The sequence below is a fragment of the Sceloporus occidentalis genome, unplaced genomic scaffold, assembly GCF_023333645.1.
Source record: "Sceloporus occidentalis isolate IW3139 unplaced genomic scaffold, rSceOcc1.0.p SCAF_3, whole genome shotgun sequence".
Taxonomy (NCBI): Eukaryota; Metazoa; Chordata; class Lepidosauria; order Squamata; family Phrynosomatidae; genus Sceloporus; species Sceloporus occidentalis.
Genome location: NW_028316983.1, coordinates 7,032,563 through 7,051,220, shown reverse-complemented (window position 1 = coordinate 7,051,220; position 18,658 = coordinate 7,032,563). Strand labels below are relative to the sequence as shown.

Below are 18,658 nucleotides of genomic sequence, written 5' to 3'. Positions count from 1 at the left end.
GCCATGCACGAATGCACAACTAAAGCACCCCTGAAAAATGCCTGCATCAGTGAGCAAGTAATCTCAGACACAACATTCATCAAGTTAGGAATTTAACAGTGGTTTCAATCTGTTCATGGCTCACCTGGAAGATGTCGTTGGCACATTTTCTACACAGGTTGTGCTGACAGGGCAAGATGACCACTGGCTTGGTGAACATCTCCAAGCAAATAGGACATATAAGTTGTCTCTCCAGGCTATCCATAGTGGGGCAATCTCTTGGGTAGGAGCTGTATTCCATGTTGGTCGACATCACAATCTAAGATGTTTTCTGGATACGGCTCAGTGTGCGTCCTTGTCACAGTCACAAATTATGTGCATAGGGGAATGAGCAAGTGCAGAAGGAATAGCTCATCACCATCACCGCCTGAATGCAAGAGGCAGCTGTCAGCCCCGTTTCCCAGGAGAGGAGCCTTCGCTCTTCTTGAAAACTTGAAGAATGCAACTGCGGAGGCTATCTCTTGCTCCTGCAGTCTTGGGAAGAGAACAGTTTTATGTTTCAACTGTCTCCATTTCTGCTCCAATGCTGGAAACTGTAAGTTAAAATGGAAATTCGGGCATTGGGGATATACAATACTTCAAACAGAGCAGAAGTGGAAGCTTTTTCCCAACTTCAGGATACAAATGTAGAAATCCTTTGTTCAAAGCTGGTGTTTCAGAAAGTCCAGTGTTCACATACTCAGAAGACTCACAGCCCCAACTCTGGCCATTTATTACCACCAAAGTTTAAATTTTTAAATTTATACCATTTTCCATCTTTCTAACCATTGTGCCATTGGGTCTTTTGTTCCTCCCCCCATCCCAAATAATCACTCCCAAAACCTGGGGACAAAATATACTCTTAGTTGTAGAATCAGTGAATCATAGAATCAGATGAATTGGAAGAGACCACAAGGGCCACCCAGTCCAACATCCTGCCATGCAGGAATACACAATCAAAGCAACCCATCAGATTACCATCCAGCCTCTGTTTAAAAACCTCCAAAAGAGATGCCACCACACTTCAAGGGAACATATTCCACTGATGAACAACTCTGTCAGGAAGTTCTTCCTAACACTGAAGTGGAATCTCTTTTCCTGTAGCTCGCATCCATTGTGCCAGGTCCTGTTCTCTGGAGCAGCAGAAAACAAATTTGCTCCATCTTCAATCTGACACCCCTTCAAATAAACAGAGCTATCATGTTACCTGTTAAACCTTCTCTTCTCCGGACTAAACATCCCCAGCTCCCTAAGTCGTTCCTCATAGGGCATGGTTTCCAGGCCCTTCACCATTTTAGTTGCCCTCCTCTGGACATGCTCCAACTTGTCCACATCCTCCTTGAATTGTGATGTCCAGAATTGTACACAGTATTATTCCAGGTGAAGCCTGACTAAAGCAGAATAGAGTGGCACTATTACTTCCCTCGATCTGGACACTATACTTCTATTGATGCAGCCTAGAATCACACTGGCTTTTTCAGCTGCCACATCATAGTCAACTGATGTTCAATGTGTGGTCTACTAGGACTCCTAGATCCCTTTCACATGTAGAGTGCACATATTTTGCAGTTGGATCAGATAGTACATGATGGGAAAGGCCATTCTCCTACTTGTGACCCTGGCAAGTGGTCACTAATCAGAGCTGACAATATGGGTTTAGGTAGGCAACTTGTCTGACTTGAAATAAGGTAATTCAACTGAAGTGCTTTCAACAGACCATAGGCTGAGCCTTAAAAAGTTACACTGCTACTACTAGCCCTCTGTGGTAGGTTTTGCCTCCTTTCGTGAGAAAAAATGGTTCAGGAAAATATACAATGAAGGTAGACTTGTGCCCCCTCCAATATGCTTTCTGAATGCTGAGTCTTTTCAGCCCTTATCTGTTCCTGCTATTAACTGCTATGTGGCAGAGTATAGGCTTCTGAATATCACACAGTATGTATTGTCATCTGGTACAGAGAGTGATGAGGAACTTGTAATTGTTTGGAAACTGTTAGATTCCAGGCTCCATCAATCCCAGCAAGCGCAAGCAATGGGCAGGGAAGATGAGATTTGTAGCTCAACTTCATTCATAGGCCTGTTTCCTTACCTCAGCACACAGCATTTCAAACTACAACAACAAATTAGACACTAACTCTTGTGAAAGAATGAATGGAATTTACAGTATGTCAAGAAATACTGGCAGCTATAATCCCCAAAAGGAACTTACCTAAGCTCTGGTTCAAACCAAGGGCAGACTGCAAATGAGGCTAAAAAGAGAGCAGGTTGGAAATATAATTTGCAGGAGTATGGAGTTGGTAGAATTGTACCAACTTTGACTCCAGCTTCAAAATCAAAACTTTTATTGAGATATGTGTGTGTGTATTCTAATAAACAAAGTAGTCTGATGAGTCATGCAGTAGTGATGAAATGCATTGTGTTGCCATTTTACTATAATAAATTGGATCAGATTACTGATGAATGCACTGTGGTCTTCTTGTAAGCAAGCCGTATTAAACTTAAAGGACTACATGCAATACCAGTATGCTCTGACCCAGGCTTCCAAGTAAAATATAGGGTGTGGGTCATGCATCTTTAACAGCAGTGTAGAAGAGGAATTTTCAACCAGCACCTGCTGAATCTCCTTCTTCTATACAACCATTAAATGTACAGGAGCACTGCCCTGTATTGCATCTGGCAAATCCAGCTCTGAAGCAAGACATACACTTTCAATGATACTTGCACAGAAATTGGGATGTGCAAACTTCCCCAAAGAAATTGTGCCAGTTTTATTGAAATGTTCAGCTTCCTTGAAAATGGCACAGATATCTCAACTTAATGTGGCAACTCGATACAAGATGGCTTGTTGTCCAAAGTTTGAAACCCTCCCTCCGTTATCCAGGTATCCAACCAGGTATTTCAGCACTTCCAACTACAGCCCTTGGCATCCAGCTACTTGATTTCATCCTCGTCACCTTCAACTTTGTTGAAACCATTAAAACCCTAAATATAATCGAAGCCTTAACAGAAAGAGTAGAAAAAAACAAGACGAATCAGGTTTTTGGCTTTTTCTTTTTGCCTTGAAAACATTTATTTTACAACCTTGGTTTCTGATAATTTAGCAGTCTTTATTTTTTTATTTTTAAGTTCAGACATACAATACATAAATTACCATGCTAAAACATAAAATAATTCCTTCTGTTGGAACTGTAGGTATGTACAGGAGCTCAGTACTTGCGAGTGATAACAATCCACAAAGTTCAGACAGCCACAGCTACTTACATACAATGTAAAGGTTGATCCTTTAAGTAACATAACAAAATATATATATATATCATCTATGTATATATATATTTATATATCATTGCTTTTCAAATGCATTTATACTTTGATTGTATTGATTTCTCTCTTCTTCTTTTTTTACACCTAAGATTTTTTTTAAAACACATTAGGATTTTTTCCCTTCTCCCATCCCGCAAGTACAAGTGCAAAGTGAGACTCTTGTTACATCTTCAGGTCACACAGACATCAGAAGAGGCCACAACAAAATCTAGTAAAAATCAACCATGGGATCTACCAAACATTGTTAGGGAGGCTTGGCTCATTTCAACGGGCCTTCTAAAGTTCACTGAAGCAAATAGAAGCTGTTTAAAGGGAGCACCAACTGCGGCCTGGTTTATCCTAACTTCTTAACCAGAGTTTAGAAAAAAGTTTTGTTTTTGAACACAAAAGGTCCCTTAGCCAACAAGGCCCCATGCTGGCTGAAAGACTTTAGAAATGGCAATCCACAAAAGAGAACCTGTCCAAGCATTACTTCATAGTGAAGAAGGGGGTCCCTTGGATAGAGAGAGCTACTTTTTTAAACTTAAAAATCCCCAATAGAAGGAAGGGGGAGAAGATAATCCAAAAAATGAATGGAACAATGGGAGCAGCATGATGTGATATATATACATAAGATGCACACACTAAACAACAAGCATGCACCACCAAAAAGTTATGAAGCTTGACAGATGCCTAGATTGCCAATATGTGCTCTCTTGCGCATATGCTCTCTCTCTCTCTCTCACATACACAAACCCATACACAGCCACAGACTAACACTGCAGGCACACCCATGCAATTAAAAACATCTTCAACACTACTGTACCATGACCTGTATGACCCCATTAAAGTGTTACATTGATTGCCTCTAGCAAAACAATATATTTTTTAAAAACGCCAATCCATGGAAGAGAAGGGTATGGAAAGGGGGGGACAGAGAGGGGAGAATGCAAAGATGAAAAGGCTCCTCCAAAAAATGAAGGTAGCAGTTTGCATTCCTCATCTAGTGGACTCTTGTGAGGGAGTCCAGCTGCTTTTGGAGGATCATGCATATTCCATTTGATTAAACACCATCCTTCCAAATGGACATGGTCAAGGGGGTGGGGTGAGGTAGCCCAATTCTTCCAGACAAAAAGAGAGAAACTGAGGGAGAAAGCCTTAGGAATCCATGAAAATTAGATAGGCTGTTAAGAAAAATAGCTGACCTTTCCTCCCAAGGATTCTCAGTTCTATCCGAAAACAAAGTTCTAATCTCTTCTCTGGACAAAGAGAGGGAGTTTCAAACTTGCCAGGGCTCCAGTCACTTTCTTCCCCTTTTCCAGCTGAAAGACCAATGCCAAAACTGACCATCAGACAGTACGGTAATTCATGCCCAGTGAGCATTTCCCATGCTATATTGTGTCCTACAGCACTGGACAGATTGTCTCTGTAAGCAGCTTCAAATCTTCCAGCTTCCTCCTGGTTTTCCTCCCCTGATTATGGACAATTTTTTTAGACCCGCCTCATTTATATATTTAATTGCAACCTTCCTCTTCTCTGTATGATCCCCTTTGCTTTTCTCATCTCTCTTGAAGATTCTCCACTAGCCTTCTCAAATGTATGTTCAATAGTGTTTTAACATATTAATTCTTCATTAATATTTTGAATGATTTTTTTCCAGGGGGGGGGGGGGGACGACACAATGTGTTTGCATGGGAAGCATGACTGCTCTAATCACATTTCAGAATCAGGACAGAGATCATGTTCCCAGTTTCACTTGCTCTGTAAAGAAGATCAGTTACAAGAGATTCCTATTCACACCAGGCCCTTCACCCCAATACTACTGTATAACTGAGCCTCTCTGTGGCTAGTGTTATGAATATCTTTCTTTCAAGTTAAGTTCTTGGGAGTACCTCCACACAGGTTACACAATAGTGAAGTTTCATAGAGCATCAAATTATTGACCACTAGGAATGCAGTTCTCCTAATCAGTTTCTTTTTTAAATTATGGACTTAAAATACAAGAATGGATTATAGGTCTTGGAAATAGCATAAATTGCAGCAAAAAAAGTTCTTCTCACAAATCCTGCAAGGGCAGTCAGGTAAGTGAGTGAGTGAAAGAGAGAGAGAGAGAGAAAGTGTGTGTGTATACACACATGCAGAGAGAGAGAACACATCAGCTTCATCCCATCTGGAATGAGATGCTACTTTTAAGACTGGTTCTGAAGTGACAGTTTTCCTTAAACACAGCAGTGCTTGTAAAAAGCTGTTCAGTGTCTGCAATGATTGACATGTGACAGGTACTGAGACAGATAATGCTTTTTCTTTTGAATTGCATCTCATCACCATATCCATGGTACCTTTTCAGACACAAAAGAGCCTTTCCTGGAACACTCATTTGGGGTGAGGGGTTAGAGACAGAAATATCAAGAATGAAGCAGTAGCTTTCTAAGTGGGAAGAAACTATATTTCAATTACATTTAATAAAAAAAATGCCCCAGCATTCTACTAGCAAGCAGCCAACATGTTTCTTACGTTGCTCCAGAGCACAGAAAAGTTACTTCTTTAGCCTGTAACTCTCAAAAGACCCACATGTTTATTCTCTGCTGAATGATCCTGGGAATTACTGTAAAAAAAAACAAGCAAAAAACTCAACATCCACCACTTCACCAAGCATTGACTCCAAATCTCAGGTAATAAAAACTGGAGTTTTCAAACTCTTAGTAACATTAAACATTGTGTTGATTTTGCCTGAACAGTGCAAGTGGTTTTAAGGTTGGTCAGGATGATTATCTAATTCCTTTAATGAAGTTCTTGGAATGGGATGAACCATCATTGAAGAGGCTTGGGCAATGTACCATTTAATTCAGGAAAAATGAAATAAATGTATTATGTTGGCACCATATTTAAGATTTAATAATGTTGCAGAAGTTCAGGTTTCGTGGATGTTGGCACTGCTGCATGTAAGCCCACTGATTTATAAAGCTGATCAAAACACATCCTTTTATTTCCTTGATTCTCACTAGTTCATTTTAGTCTCTGAAGAAAGAAGCCATATTAACTTTGGTTGGCAGGGGATGCTCTGCAACTAACAGCCACATGCAGGTCTCTTTGAAAGCTGGATTTACCCAAAAGCAAGGGCTAGCATTTAGTTTTGGCAACAATACATAGTTAAGGAACTACTAATGAGCTTGAGGGATGCTGAATGTTATCCCAGCCAGGAACAAAATCATGTGTTTCAATTGGCAGGAACCACCAATTTTAACAAAAGTAAAAACAATAGAAATTTAACTTACTGCTGGTCTTCAGGCAAAACAATATGGGTTTGGAAACTAAAAGATGAAAGGTCATCTTAAAGGAAGAAAATCCAGCTTGAACTTGTTAACTGATCAGAAACAGGGGGAAAACCAAGACTGAAATCTGAAGACTATGGGCTTTCCAAACACCTCACCCCAAAAAGTTCAAGGCAGACTCATCACTCACCACATGAACACATTCCCCCTCTCATCTTTTATAAAACTGCTTTGTTATGAAAAACCTTAAACCATGCCTCATTACAAACTGCAACAGGAGGCCTTAAGAAATGTGTATACACTGTGGGAAGTGACAACAATCTCATGCTGCTTCCCACTTTTTGATAAACTATCGCCAATCTTAGGTAGAAGAGGCTTCTGTTTCTATTACAAACTTGAATTTTGGCTTCACTTTAAACATTATTTTATCCCACCATTCCAGTTCAGGCCAAATTTCACGCGTGTCCAGCATCAGTAAGTTAGGAACAGAGTCTGTATTTAAGATTATGTCACCCTCCCTCACTCTGCCAATCTAACTAAATGTATATCTAGTAAAATAGTAACTAATCATTTTTTAAAAGCTTTTGCATAATGTTAATCTATAGTACAGATCAAAAGAAGGTGGCAAAGTTTGCACAATTATACACGGAAACGTCATTGCATCTTTAGCAACAGAACTACTGGAATGGATTTTGAAATCATGTCCCAACAAGTTCAAATGAGTAATCTACAGAGCTACCTGAGAATGATCACACACAAAGTGCTATGTAGGAGTGCAAGACTGATAATGGACAAAGTGCTTTGAAAGTATATTAAAACAACTGTCTGTGTAAATGAGCCTGTTATGTTAAAGATTAAACCAATTTGTTTCCACCCTCAACAAAACAGTTTAAAATTACAAATATGTGGGGGCTGAAGCTAACATACAACTTTGGTAAGTAGTGCTAAAAATGAAACATCATTATCCTTGTGGCCCCAATTTTTCACTAAATGTTTTATACTAATGCTAATAGATCTTGAAAGCAGTCTGATGTGGGCAACTTTAGGCATATTAAAATCAAAACAGAAGGCTGCCAGGAGAAGAACGGTGGAGATAATACCTAATTTTTAGAGTGTATTCCACATTTCATTTAGTAAGACAGCTGAGGGCTTGCAAATTCAGATGCATAAATCTCTGTTCCTTAAAGGAGGTGAAAAAGTGGGGAAGACATTAAGTAAAATATAGATATTTGCTTGTGCATAATATGCTTGCTTTGGCATGGAAGATGGCAACTTGAAATATCAAAGCAACTGTTTTAACATTGAGTTTTGTTACACCATCAATGAAAAGTTAGGAGCAGTGTAAACTGTGCCCTTTAAGGGATTCTGGACTTCAGCTCCAGAAATCCCAGATTATTGGCCAACATAGCTGAAGCTCCTGGGAGCTAAAGTGCAAAATCCCTTAAAGGGTACAGTTTGGAGATCACTGACCTAGAGCAAGTGGGATGTACATGCAACACAGCCAGACAAGCCATGGAATGAAAGAGCTAGGCTGGTTGTCAAAAAAGACCTTTTTGGTCCACATGTTTACCATGATTTCAAAGCTCTTCCTTTTTACTAGCCCCACTTCCTTTCAGGTCCTATCAGGAGAAATAATCAAGAAAGCATGCCAAGATTGTAGAAATAAGCCATAGGGAAGCACTCCAAAAGGAATGTAGAATCAAGGTAAGCCTAATCCACAAATACTACAGAATGAGACAGTTGAATGCTGAGATGGCAGAACTGAAAATATTATTTCAGACTGCAGGCAAGGGATAATACTTTCAGAGGCTTTCTTACATTCAAATCCCTCAAAACAGGAGAAACCCCCACCTGCAGAGTCAGGTAAAAGGCTCAACTAGAAATTTTTCCTCTGAACTGTTGGTTTTATATCTGCAAGAACTCTGCTCCTTGCTACAAACATGTAGGGAGCATCTGCACTGATATGTGATACAGTCCATTCCACCATCTCAACCTGTTGCAGGTGTAGATGTAGCTTCTTCCAAGAAAGGGTAAGACAGGAGACAAAATGAAGCAGAGGGAAGAATGCTCTGGGCTCTTCAAAAGACACCAGAGCAGCAGTTGCCCCAAAGCCTGAAAGATTCCTGGGTTGAACCTCAACGTAACATTTTCTAAACCAAGACTGAACTAGCAATAACTTAGGAGTCAACGTTACTGAGATGCCCATAGAACTTTAAAACATGTATAGCATCCAGTCCATTCCCACATTCACACATAACCTGCATTCATGATTCCTCCCCACAAGAGTATTTACTATAAATGTATCCCTGGAGGGATAGAGGGTAAGAGAGGAGTGCCCAACTGAAAGGATCATATATGAAAAACAAACATGTGCAAAAAGATTTCTCTAGTCCGATAAAATGAAACAGAAATGGTTTGTTAATGCTTCTTTGCTTTGACAGCCATTTAGCAACATCAACAAACCAAACAATGTATTTCAATTGTGTAAAGCATTGCAAAATGGTTAGGACAATTCAGTGTTAACTGCTCCCATTTTACAAAGGGAGAACAGAGGTAAAAAAAAAATGGCCAAGCCTATTCTGGACAGCCACATAAACAGAAGATTCAGGATTTGATTCATGTGCTCACTGTCTAGTGAACTCAGGTCCTTCTCCTGCATCAACTAGCAGCAAACCTAAGTCTGCCATCAAATACACACTCCATAAGTGCTACAGCCAATATCAGTTCCCCAACCAGGGTGTTTGTATGAGACCAAGTGCTACTTGCATTCCCACTGGAGGGTTTTCTTTTTAAAGTGGTCATTAAAAGTATGCTAAAGGTGCACACCCAGAATACATAATGCAAAGTGGCCACTGACTATTTCAGTTTTTAAAAAAATCTTTTTAAAACAGTTTCTTGGGAAAAATAGCAAAGCAATGACATCTTATGTACTATGGCAATGTATAATCCAAGCAACCAAAATCTAAAATTTGCTCTTGACTATATTTATTTGCTTCAACTTCATTCAAGCTAGACAATGAGAATATACATCAGTTTTCCATATTCATGCGCAAGTAAAAAAAATGGCAATATCAGATTATAAATAGTGCAGGGGAATGATTTGATTCGAACAAAACTACTGTGCATTTAACTTTAAAATGCAGAGATGATTCAAGTAACATCTGGTTTTGCAGCAAAACCCACATTTTGGCCCTCTCCTACACAAGAATGTAAAGCAGCTGACTGTCAGATTATGGTTTGCAGAAGAAACAGATTGAGAGGGATATTGAGACAAGTTCATTTAAAAACAAAACAAAAAAAATCCCTTCTTAACAACATCAGCATTTTTCAAGGTCTGTTGAAACGTAAGTGTAAGGAGCAAAGGGAATGGTGGGAAATATTAGATATTTAAGTTACTATTAAGTGGATGAGGAACAGCAGCCTTCAAGGGATGTTTGTAGCTCAACTGTACAGAAGTGTGGCAGCTTCTGTGACAGATCTAACTTCTCTTTGAAAAATGCTCATTGTTTTTGGCTGGTATCACTGCTTAAAATGCAGAATGTATCCATCACACTCGTTGTGATAACTCCTCAATACATTACAACACAAAGACGTTTATAACCTAAACTTCACACATGCTATTTTTTTAAAAAAGGAAACAAAACAGACCAAAGCTAAACTGCTTTAAATACTGCATGCTACAGTACTTCCATGTATCATCAAGATACGACACTGAAGGTGACAAAAGGCGAAGGGATTACAAAATATTTTCAGCAGGTTGGAGGCTGCCCTCTTACTGTGGCAGAGCATCTCCCTTCCCCATATTCTATTTCTAATGTCCATGATTCTAGTGCTGGATTGGCCATGTTATTTATTCTTATCCATTCTAGTTAACCGTGCTTCCTTAACTTAGTTAAAACCATCAGTATGGTAGCTGGGGTGGGAGTCCGCCGTGAGCTGGGTCGTCTCTGTGGCTGAGGCTGGCTGTATCACAATAGGTGTATCTGAGGCCTCTGAAAAATTAAGAAAACAAAACTCCAGTTATTTCTTCAAACAAAGTACAGTCAGCCCTCCGTATCCACAGATTCTTTATACACGGATTACTAGCTAGGCAGCAGGCAGCTGAGAGAAAATATGAAGGCTGAGAATGGTCTCGGGGAATGAATTTTCTTCTATAGCTAACCTTTTTATACAGCTCTATGGCTATGGGGGGAAGACTTGCACAGTTATATTTTGTTTGCTTCTGCACTGCACCAACAACTGGAGCCCATCTTCTACTGGCCTTGGCTAGGGGTGCATGCACCTCAATCCAGGTGCCCCATATAACCAGCAATGGAGAATCTGATTGTTCACCAGGGGGTAGACTTAGTTTGGGGGTCCAGTTCCACCACTGGCTGTGAGGGAATGTGTGACTCCATCAGCAAAAGTACTGGAATGTATCTCTGCTGTGTACCATCCTCTGTATCATTTACCACCAGTAAAGCTTATACTACAGCAGCAACATGTGTCACTTTTGGGCACTTAAAGAACTCTTGAGGCACTGAAAGAACTCTTGGCATTGTCACTAAACTCCAGAACAGGACAAACCAAAGATGACAATGTCCAGTTAGGTTTATCAAAAGCTTCTGTATAGGCACAAAAGGAGAGCAGTGCAGTTTGCAGCCTGCTCTAAAAAACTATGTGGCTAAAATTTCCACAAGAATCAGAGACAAGGTTTGGTTTATTATTTTTGCACCAGTTTCAGACAAACACACGTTTCATTTAATTATGAATTTAATTTCAGTTTGTGAGTTTTGTAATCAGAAAAGGTCTTATTAATGATAACAGGCTAAGATTTTTAATTCATCTATCTATCCGCTAGTAATTAAAACAACAAAAGTCCTTTTTGACTTTCCTTAAAAGCAAAGCAAACTAAATTTAAATAAAATGAAGCATACCATGGATGCCTCTGGATGAAAGGCAGACAAAACACTGACTTATTTGAGTTCATCCCATGGCAAATGTTGTAGTTCCTAGCCATTCCCTCCACCCACCCACCCACCCACCCCCAAAATGCACCATTAAAATTTAGCAACAAATTTCACCAGCAACATTTAGAAATAAACCAAGAAAATGCATCAAAACTAGCGTGCACGCGCGTGCGCACACACACACACACAGTTTGCCACCAATGTTCAGTGCCAGTTTTGATATCAGGGCAAATGGTGCAGCCCACAGTAGATTCTCAGGGGGATTGGCCCCTAGAGTCCTTCAAACTGCCCAAACCCCGCTTTAGCCATTCAGGACTTGTATGCGATTTGTTCCCAATTTGGCACTCCACCAACCTGGACATGACCAAATCTCTGCTTTATACAGTAACGAATTTACAATCTCAATTAAATCATTTTTTTTAAAAAAAATACATTCAAAACAGCTATTCCCCCTCCCCATGCCTCCCTCTAAGTGGTGGTTTAAACCTTACAAACCCACTAATTTCCCATTTAGTACTCATGCTGGTGATCTTTAAACATTTCATCTATCAGTGATCTGGAAAGCCCAAGACTTACCCCTCTCATCTGACTGTAGCTGTGCCTCCAAGTCTTCAGGGGAGACATAGTATTCTTGCTCTTCACCTTCAGGGGGTTTCGGTTTACACTTTCCACAGCAACAGTTACAGCAACAGCAGAGACAGCAACAGCAGTAGCAGCCTGTGATGAGCCCACAGAACACAAACAGTGCCTATAGAGGAAAAGAGAAAATAGATACAGTCAGCATAAAAAGCCAGCTCTGCTACTGGGGTGGAATGTCATCTTAATTTAGATCTAATACTGGGCCACCTGGGATGCATATACCTGCCTTTAAGTCGCCTGTCGACTTATGGCGACCCCATAAATTTCACAGGGTTTTCTTAGGTAAGGAATCCTCAGAGGTGGTTTTCACAGTTCCTTCCCTGGAAATATAGCTTACAGCACATGGTATACAATAGCTCAAAGCAGTGTCTTAAGTGTAAGCAACATGTCCACATCCTGGACAGAGAATTTAAAACAAGATGGGGACCATGCAGTCAGCTGGCCACCTCAAGCTGTCATCTTGAGGTTCCATACAACTCTCCAAGAACCTTTTCCAAATCAATGCTGTGCAGCATTTGACCTGGCACCATCTCAACATCATTCACAAGCCAAGATGGTGATTCTGAGAGAAATGAACAGGTTGTGACTCATGCTTGCAATGTGGAAGAACAGCAAGATGATAGGAATAATCTTGGCATAGTTCAAAAACCAAAGGCTGCTTAACAGACGCATAGGGCTGCAGATATTCTTGACGTAAGAGCTGCTGCCTCCACCTGATAGCAATTCCCAGAGGTGAGAGAATACACAAATAACTTTCCCAAACAAAGCAACCATTTCACGCAACCCTTGATATGTTTTTACTGTTTCCCAGCTATGTTTCCCAATTCATTTTTGTGATCATGATAGCATCAAGAGGTGACTTTTGTCCCCTCACATAAAGCATAAAAGAACTACAAGCAAACATGTCATGGGATTTGGTAAAGGCTGAGTCTTGTGCTCTAGCACTCTCACATCACTTTGTAAGCTCCCCTATGAAGATAGGCATCCTGAACGGTCAGGGTATTAAGGGCTAAGACCATAATAGCTATGCTAGATCAGAACAAATGCCTATCTAACCTAACTTTCTGGTAACACTGTGGCTAATCCATTGTCCATTAGCAGGCATCTTGCTTCTCTGCATTTCTGAGGAAGTGATACACAGAGGCATAAGTGAAGTAGCAATAGCATACAGTCTCTGATACTGGAAGTTAAACACAGCTATTCTGACTAGTAGCCACTGATGGCCTTAACTTTTATGAATTTCATAGAATCGTAGAATCATAGAGTTGGAAGAGACCGCAAGAGCCATCCAGTCCAACCCCCTGCCATGCAGGAACTCTCAGTCAAAGCATCCCCAACATCCAGCCTCTGTTTAAAGACGTCCAAGGAGGGAGACTCCACCACTCTCTGAGGGAGTGCATTCCACTGTGGAACAGCCCTTACTGTCAGGAAGTTCCTCCTAATGTTGAGATGGAATCTCTTTTCCTACAGTTTGCATCCATTGTTCCGTGTCCTGTTCTCTGGAGCAGCAGAAAACAAGCTTGCTCCCTCCTCAATATGACATACCTACAAATATTTAAACAAAGCTACCATATCACCTCTTAACTTGCTCTTCTCCGGGCTAAACATATCCAGCTCCCTAAGTCATTCCTCATAGGGCATAGTTTCCAGGCCCTTCACCATTTTAGTCACCCTCCTTTGGACATGCTCCAGTTTCTCAACATCCTTTTTGAATTGTGGTGCCCAGAACTGGACATAGTATTCCAGATTGGGCATGACCAGAGCAGAATATAGTGGCACTATTACTTCCCTTGATCTACACACTATACTTTTATTGATGTAACCTAAAATTGCATTGGCCTTTTTAGCTGCCGCATCGCACTGTTGACTCATGTTCAATTTGTGGCCTACTTGGACTCCCAGATTCCTTTCACATATCGTTTCATTTAGCCAGGTGTTCCCCATCTTATATCTGTGCATTTCATTTTTCTGCCCTAAGTGCAATACTTTACATTTCTCTGTGTTGAAGTTCATTTTGTTAGCTTTGGCCCAGCTTTCTAGTCTATTCAGGTCGTTTTGAATTTTGATCCTGTCCTCTGGAGTATTAGCTACTCCTCCTAATTTGGTGTCATCTGCAAATTTCATGAGTATGCCCCCAATTCTGTCATTCAAGTATTGATGAAGATGTTGAATAGCACTGGGCCCAGGACAGACCCCTGTGGGATCCCACTGGTCACTTCTCTCCAGGATGAAAAGTAGCCATTGTTGAGCACCCTTTGGGTTTGTCCGGTCAACCAGTTACAAATCCATGTACAGTCGGTCCTTGGTATACGCAGGGGATCCGTTATGGACCCCCCCCCCCGCGTATACCAAAATCCGTGTATGCTCAAGTCCCGTTGTCCCCAATGGCGGCGCGCGATTGGGGACAACTTCCCTCCCTCCCCTCTCCTCCCCCCAACTCTTTCCTTCCCTCCCTTCGTCCCTCCCTCCTTACTTACCTTTTCCTCCTCGGTGCCATGTCACTGCTGCCACTACCGCCGCCTCGGCCGTAGCAGGGGGAAGGCCGGGTGGGGGTTTTGGAGGCAAAGAAACCTCCAGCCTGCCACCCGGCCTTTCTGCGGCGGCGGCAGCGGAGGACCAGTGCCAGAGGCCTCTTCGGCCTCCTCTCCGCTGCCGCTGCCAGCACCTCTGTGCAAGGGCCAGGTGGCAGGCTGGAGGCCTCTTGGCCTCCAGTCCGCCACTCGGCCCCTGCATCGAGGTGCTGGCGCCGGCAGCAGAGAGGAGGCCGAAGAGGCCCCAGGCGCTCATCCTCCTCCTCCTCCTCCTCTCCGCCATTGCCGGGGGAAAGGCCGGGTGCTGCTCCTGGAGGCCTCCAGGAGCAGCACTCGGCCTTCCCCTGGCAGCGATGGCTGCGGAGAGGAGGCCTCTGCCGCTGGTCCTCCAGCGCCAGAGGCCTCCTCTCCGCTGCTACATCCAGGGGAAAGGCCGGGTGCTGCTCCTGGAGGGAGGGAGGAAGGAAGGGAGGGAGGGAGGGAAGGAAAGAGTTGGGGGGAGGAGAGGGGAGGGAGGGAAGTTGTCTCCAATGGCGACACGCATGCACGCGCGCCGCCATTGGGGACAACTTCCAAATTTGCCATGCGCGTATGCTCAAATCCGCGCATGGCAAATCTGCATATAAGGAGGGCCGACTGTAACAGTTACCTTGTCTAGCCCACATTTTACAAGTTTCTTTGCAAGAATGTCATGGGGAACCTTGTCAAAGGCCTTACTGAAATCAAGATATACTATATCCACAGCATTCCCTTCATCTATCAAGCTGGTAATTTATCCAGACTCCTTTTAAAACCATACAAGTTGGCAGCCATCATGACAATTCACGGCCATGAATTCCAATGTTCAATTATATGCTGTGTGAATTTAGGCCTTAGTCTCCTACTATTCAGCTTCAGTAGATGATTCTACTGTTTCCTCTACTTTCTCAACTCTCATATATACATGTACACTTGTATGTACATGGGGTATAACTTTGGAAACCTAAGTTGAATTCCCAGCTCAGTCATGAAACCCACTGGATGACCTTTGACAAGTCACATATTCTCAGCTTCAGGGGAATGCAATGGCAAACCTCCTCTGAACAAACTTTAACACAAACAGCTAGCAATCATCATATTTAAAAGGAGACTTCAATTTTTCTCTCATATAGGAGGCAATATCTATACTGAGAATTATGCGTACTACAACATGTGTGCATCATCAAACATGTTTTCTATCCATGTGCAAATCTGAACAATAAGTGGACTAATTTGTGTTACTAATTAATCAAGATGTATTTAATGAGGTTACAGGTATAATACATATATAGCATTTTTCAGTTGTGCAACCTACAAACAATTTCCCCTGAAACAAAGAAGAAAGGAGATTCAGAGGTAAAGAGAATTATTCTGAAGTTGCCTGTAATAATAACTGACCTGTGTACATGTGTCTTCAAGTTGCCTATCAACTTATGGTGACAACATTAATTTTTCATAAGGTTTTCTTAGACAAGGAACACTCAAGAGGTGGTTTTGCCAGTTCCTTCCTCTCAAATATAGCCTACAACACCTGGTATTCTTTGGCAGTCTCCCATCCAAGTACTAACCCTGCTTAGCTTCCAAGATCAAACAGAGTCTGGTGCCTTTTATGTATTTAGGCAGCTCAACATTTGTGTGTGTGTGCATGACTGTGTGTGCGCACATGCACCTTTAAGACACTTGTAGACCTATGGCAACTTCCTGAATTTTATAGAGTTTTCTTAGGCAGTGAATACTCAGAGGAGATTTTGCCAGTTCCTTCCTCTGAAATAAAACTTACAGCATCTGGGTATTCATTGGCACTCTCCCATCCAAATACTAATCAGAGCTAACACTGCTTAGCTTCCAAAATCAGATGGGATCTGGTGCCTTTCAGTTATTTTACTATTGCTCAAAACCACCCACCTATAAAATGATGTACTCTCAATGATTTGGACAATATCCCTCCGTCATGCACTACTACACATAATACTGGGAGCTGAATTGGAGGGTACTAGCTTGAAGTAATTTATTCTAAACCAAGAGCATGTCCACAATAGAATTTACCCATCACTCACCTTTGCCCACCAGCTGGACAGCACAAAGTATGTATTCACGTTCTCCTCTCCAAACTGCTCTGCTACATAGAGACCCAAGGAACCATACTTATCATAGATATTTCGTTTGGTAGCATCAGTCAATATCGCATGTGCATTGTTGATCTCTTTAAATTTATCTGCAGCTTCTGGATTATCTGGATTCTTATCAGGGTGATATTTTAATGCAAGTTTCCTTTGGAGGGAAGAAAACATACGAAGAATGAAGAGCAGGCTAAAAACCAAAAAAGAGCTAGCTAATATTTGGGAGACACTTGCCCACTCTCAGTCATAATATCCAAGCAAAGTACACTTCCTATGGACAAAAATCTGTCTCAGGAGTCACATGAGAAATATTTTCCAGCAAGATGTTTGGCCAAAACAAGGTACTGCATTTGACAATAAACAGGTACAATGATTTCAGTATAGCCTACCAGTGAAAAGCAATTCCTTCTAGTAAGATGTGAAAAGAGGAAGAGTACATTCCAGACTCAATGAAGGAACCCACTGCCCTGAGTCTGTGGCTGTTGATAATAGGTGACATGGAGGTCCATCAATCATAGGGTTGCCATAAATCAAAATCGACTTGACAGGAGTTAACAACAACAAAGATCTGAACACCCTCACTACACTGCAAGTTAAGGAATGTATCATCCAAGTATAAGCAACAACTTTCTAATCCAGCCTTCACCAAATTGTGTTACCCCAGAGCCCTGCTGGCTCACAGTGGTTAAATGCCAGTACTGCAGCCACAATGTTGTGAGTTCGATCCTGCAGGGCTACAGGTTGACTCAGCCTTTCATCCTTTCGTAGGTAGGTAAAATGACTACCCAACTTGTTGGAGGCAATTGGCTAACACGTTGTAAAGTACTTGGCAATGTTTATATAAAATATTAGACAAATTAAAATTAGGAACAAATTATACCAATTGGATAAAGCAAATTTATAAGAACCAATCGGCAAAAATAATCAGATAAACAGAGGGACAAGGCAAGGATGCCCTCTTTCACTTTTACTATTCATTCTAGTGATGGAAAGATTATTGAATAAGATAAGGCAAAATAAACAAATAATTGGCTTGAAAAAGAAAAATTACTCTTACAACACCTTAGCATTTGCAGATGATTTGATAATTATATTAGATGACCCGATAAAAAGTGCAAATGACTGTATACAGCAGTGTTGCACAGTTTGCAACCAGATGGTACATGTGAGGATCAGTAATACTTAGTCACATCTAATAATCATGAAAATAAAATGCCACTTGAGTTTATTTCAAAATTCCAAGGGCTAAAAACCCCCACCATGTTTTCTAAGGAAGATACAACCAACTTTATACATCAAATGTAATTGCCTTGCCAAAATGGGAAGATTCAAAAGAGTTCCTACTCCTTCCTTGCTAAACTCACTGAATTTGCACCTGAAACAGTAAGCCCAAATACTGAGAACTAGCAGGATCTATTATTCTAGGATCTATAGAATACAACAGCCTATCAACACATTATCTTAAGAAAAACAGAGCACCTCTGCTGGATGTAACCAAGAGTCCACTTAGTCAAATACTACTCTGTTTTCACATTTGCAAGCCACGTGTTTCTGGGAACATATAGCCTTTAAACATGAAAGTTTCATTTTGACCATCTTGGCTAATAGTAATTAAAGAATCAAAGAATTTCTCTTATCTCTTAAAGCAAGATACTCCAATGACCATCATAAGAATTTCTTGGTGATAATGAACAGCTGTTTCTTTTTGACAACGAGCCACAGAATATGCCAAAGAACATTATAAAATATGAAGGCAATAACTGGAAGTGATGTCAGAGAAAACAAGTGTCAAAAAAGGCTGCCTATCCCTATTA

The 18,658-nt window shown here is 41.2% G+C and overlaps 2 protein-coding genes across 2 annotated transcripts in view; both read right to left on the bottom strand.

The window, feature by feature from the left end:
* Positions 1-310, bottom strand: part of LOC149315512 (tripartite motif-containing protein 54-like) — a 33,925-nt gene extending 33,615 nt beyond the window's left edge. The window contains exon 1 of the mRNA XM_089518460.1: positions 125-310. Coding sequence (XP_089374586.1) covers positions 125-292 — 168 coding nt within the window. The 5' untranslated portion in view covers positions 293-310. The remainder of the gene's footprint in view (positions 1-124) is intronic.
* Positions 311-3,063: 2,753 nt separating this feature from the next.
* The window catches only part of DNAJC5 (DnaJ heat shock protein family (Hsp40) member C5), a 77,718-nt gene continuing 62,123 nt past the window's right edge, over positions 3,064-18,658 (bottom strand). Inside the window, exons 4-6 of the mRNA XM_089513562.1 lie at positions 16,782-16,995; positions 12,113-12,284; positions 3,064-10,579 (exon numbers count right to left, since the gene is read on the bottom strand). Coding sequence (XP_089369688.1) covers positions 10,476-10,579; positions 12,113-12,284; positions 16,782-16,995 — 490 coding nt within the window. The 3' untranslated portion in view covers positions 3,064-10,475. The remainder of the gene's footprint in view (positions 10,580-12,112; positions 12,285-16,781; positions 16,996-18,658) is intronic.